The following is an 848-nucleotide window of genomic DNA, read 5'->3' on the forward strand; positions in this document are numbered from 1 at the left end:
ACATTTTATTGAACTGCTAGAAAACTGAATCGTGAAAGAACACCTTCGAGTTTTCAATCCTAGTGGGCAAGAAGGTTTGCCTCTATGTTAAAGCAACTGGACTCTCTTTTCCTTTCCGAATTTTATCGCAACAGGGTACTTCTTTTTGTGGACTTACTACACTTTACACACACATTCCCGAAAACAGTTTTGTCTCTTTCCATAACGTTTTCCCATTTATATGCAACCATTTATTCAGCATTTCGATCCAATCAATATAAAATTTATAAGCAATGCAAACAGAACACAGTTGCTTTATCAAATGGCAAAGCAAGTACTATTAAATTCCCAAATATATGAACTCTCAGAATTAATCAAAGAAACAAAGAGGTGCAGACCACAAAAACAGCAAACATAAGAAGATGCAATGGCACGCCGTGGACGTTTCCAATGGACGAGCCGAAACCAGCGGAGGGAGTTATCTTGGAACCACCTCCAACTCCTGTTTACCGATGTGCAATGGGAATATATTTAATAAACTAAAAATTGAATCTTGCTTGGTTTTAGTGAAAAGAGGAGTAGGTACCTGAACGAGCACCTGGCAATGAGGTTGGGGTTAGTGTCACACCTGGGGCTGGGGTCCTCTCCGCCGGTGAAGGTGCAGAAGGCAGTGCTGTTGGACCAGTGGCCTCTATTTAACAAACACCCTGTCGTGAGTGAAACAATGTTTATAGTGTATAAAATAAGATAGGTGTGTTACCGTTGCATTGAGTGAGGGGAGGCGTCTGAATGTTGCAGGCATTGGGGAGCTGCAAAGCCTGTGTGCGGTTAATGTTAAGGCCGATGTTGGGGATCAGACTGTTGACGGC

General features: G+C 42.3%; 1 protein-coding gene across 1 annotated transcript in view; it reads right to left on the bottom strand.

Moving 5' to 3' along the window:
* Positions 1-196: 196 nt before the first annotated feature.
* LOC17893117 overlaps positions 197-848 on the bottom strand; it is a 910-nt gene continuing 258 nt past the window's right edge. Inside the window, exons 1-3 of the mRNA XM_006300211.2 lie at positions 740-848; positions 566-670; positions 197-481 (exon numbers count right to left, since the gene is read on the bottom strand). The exon at positions 740-848 is cut by the window's right edge and continues 258 nt beyond it. Of these exons, the coding sequence (XP_006300273.2) occupies positions 354-481; positions 566-670; positions 740-848 (342 nt within the window). The 3' untranslated portion in view covers positions 197-353. The remainder of the gene's footprint in view (positions 482-565; positions 671-739) is intronic.

The sequence above is a fragment of the Capsella rubella genome, unplaced genomic scaffold (assembly GCF_000375325.1).
Source record: "Capsella rubella cultivar Monte Gargano unplaced genomic scaffold, Caprub1_0 scaffold_3, whole genome shotgun sequence".
Classification (NCBI taxonomy): domain Eukaryota; kingdom Viridiplantae; phylum Streptophyta; class Magnoliopsida; order Brassicales; family Brassicaceae; genus Capsella; species Capsella rubella.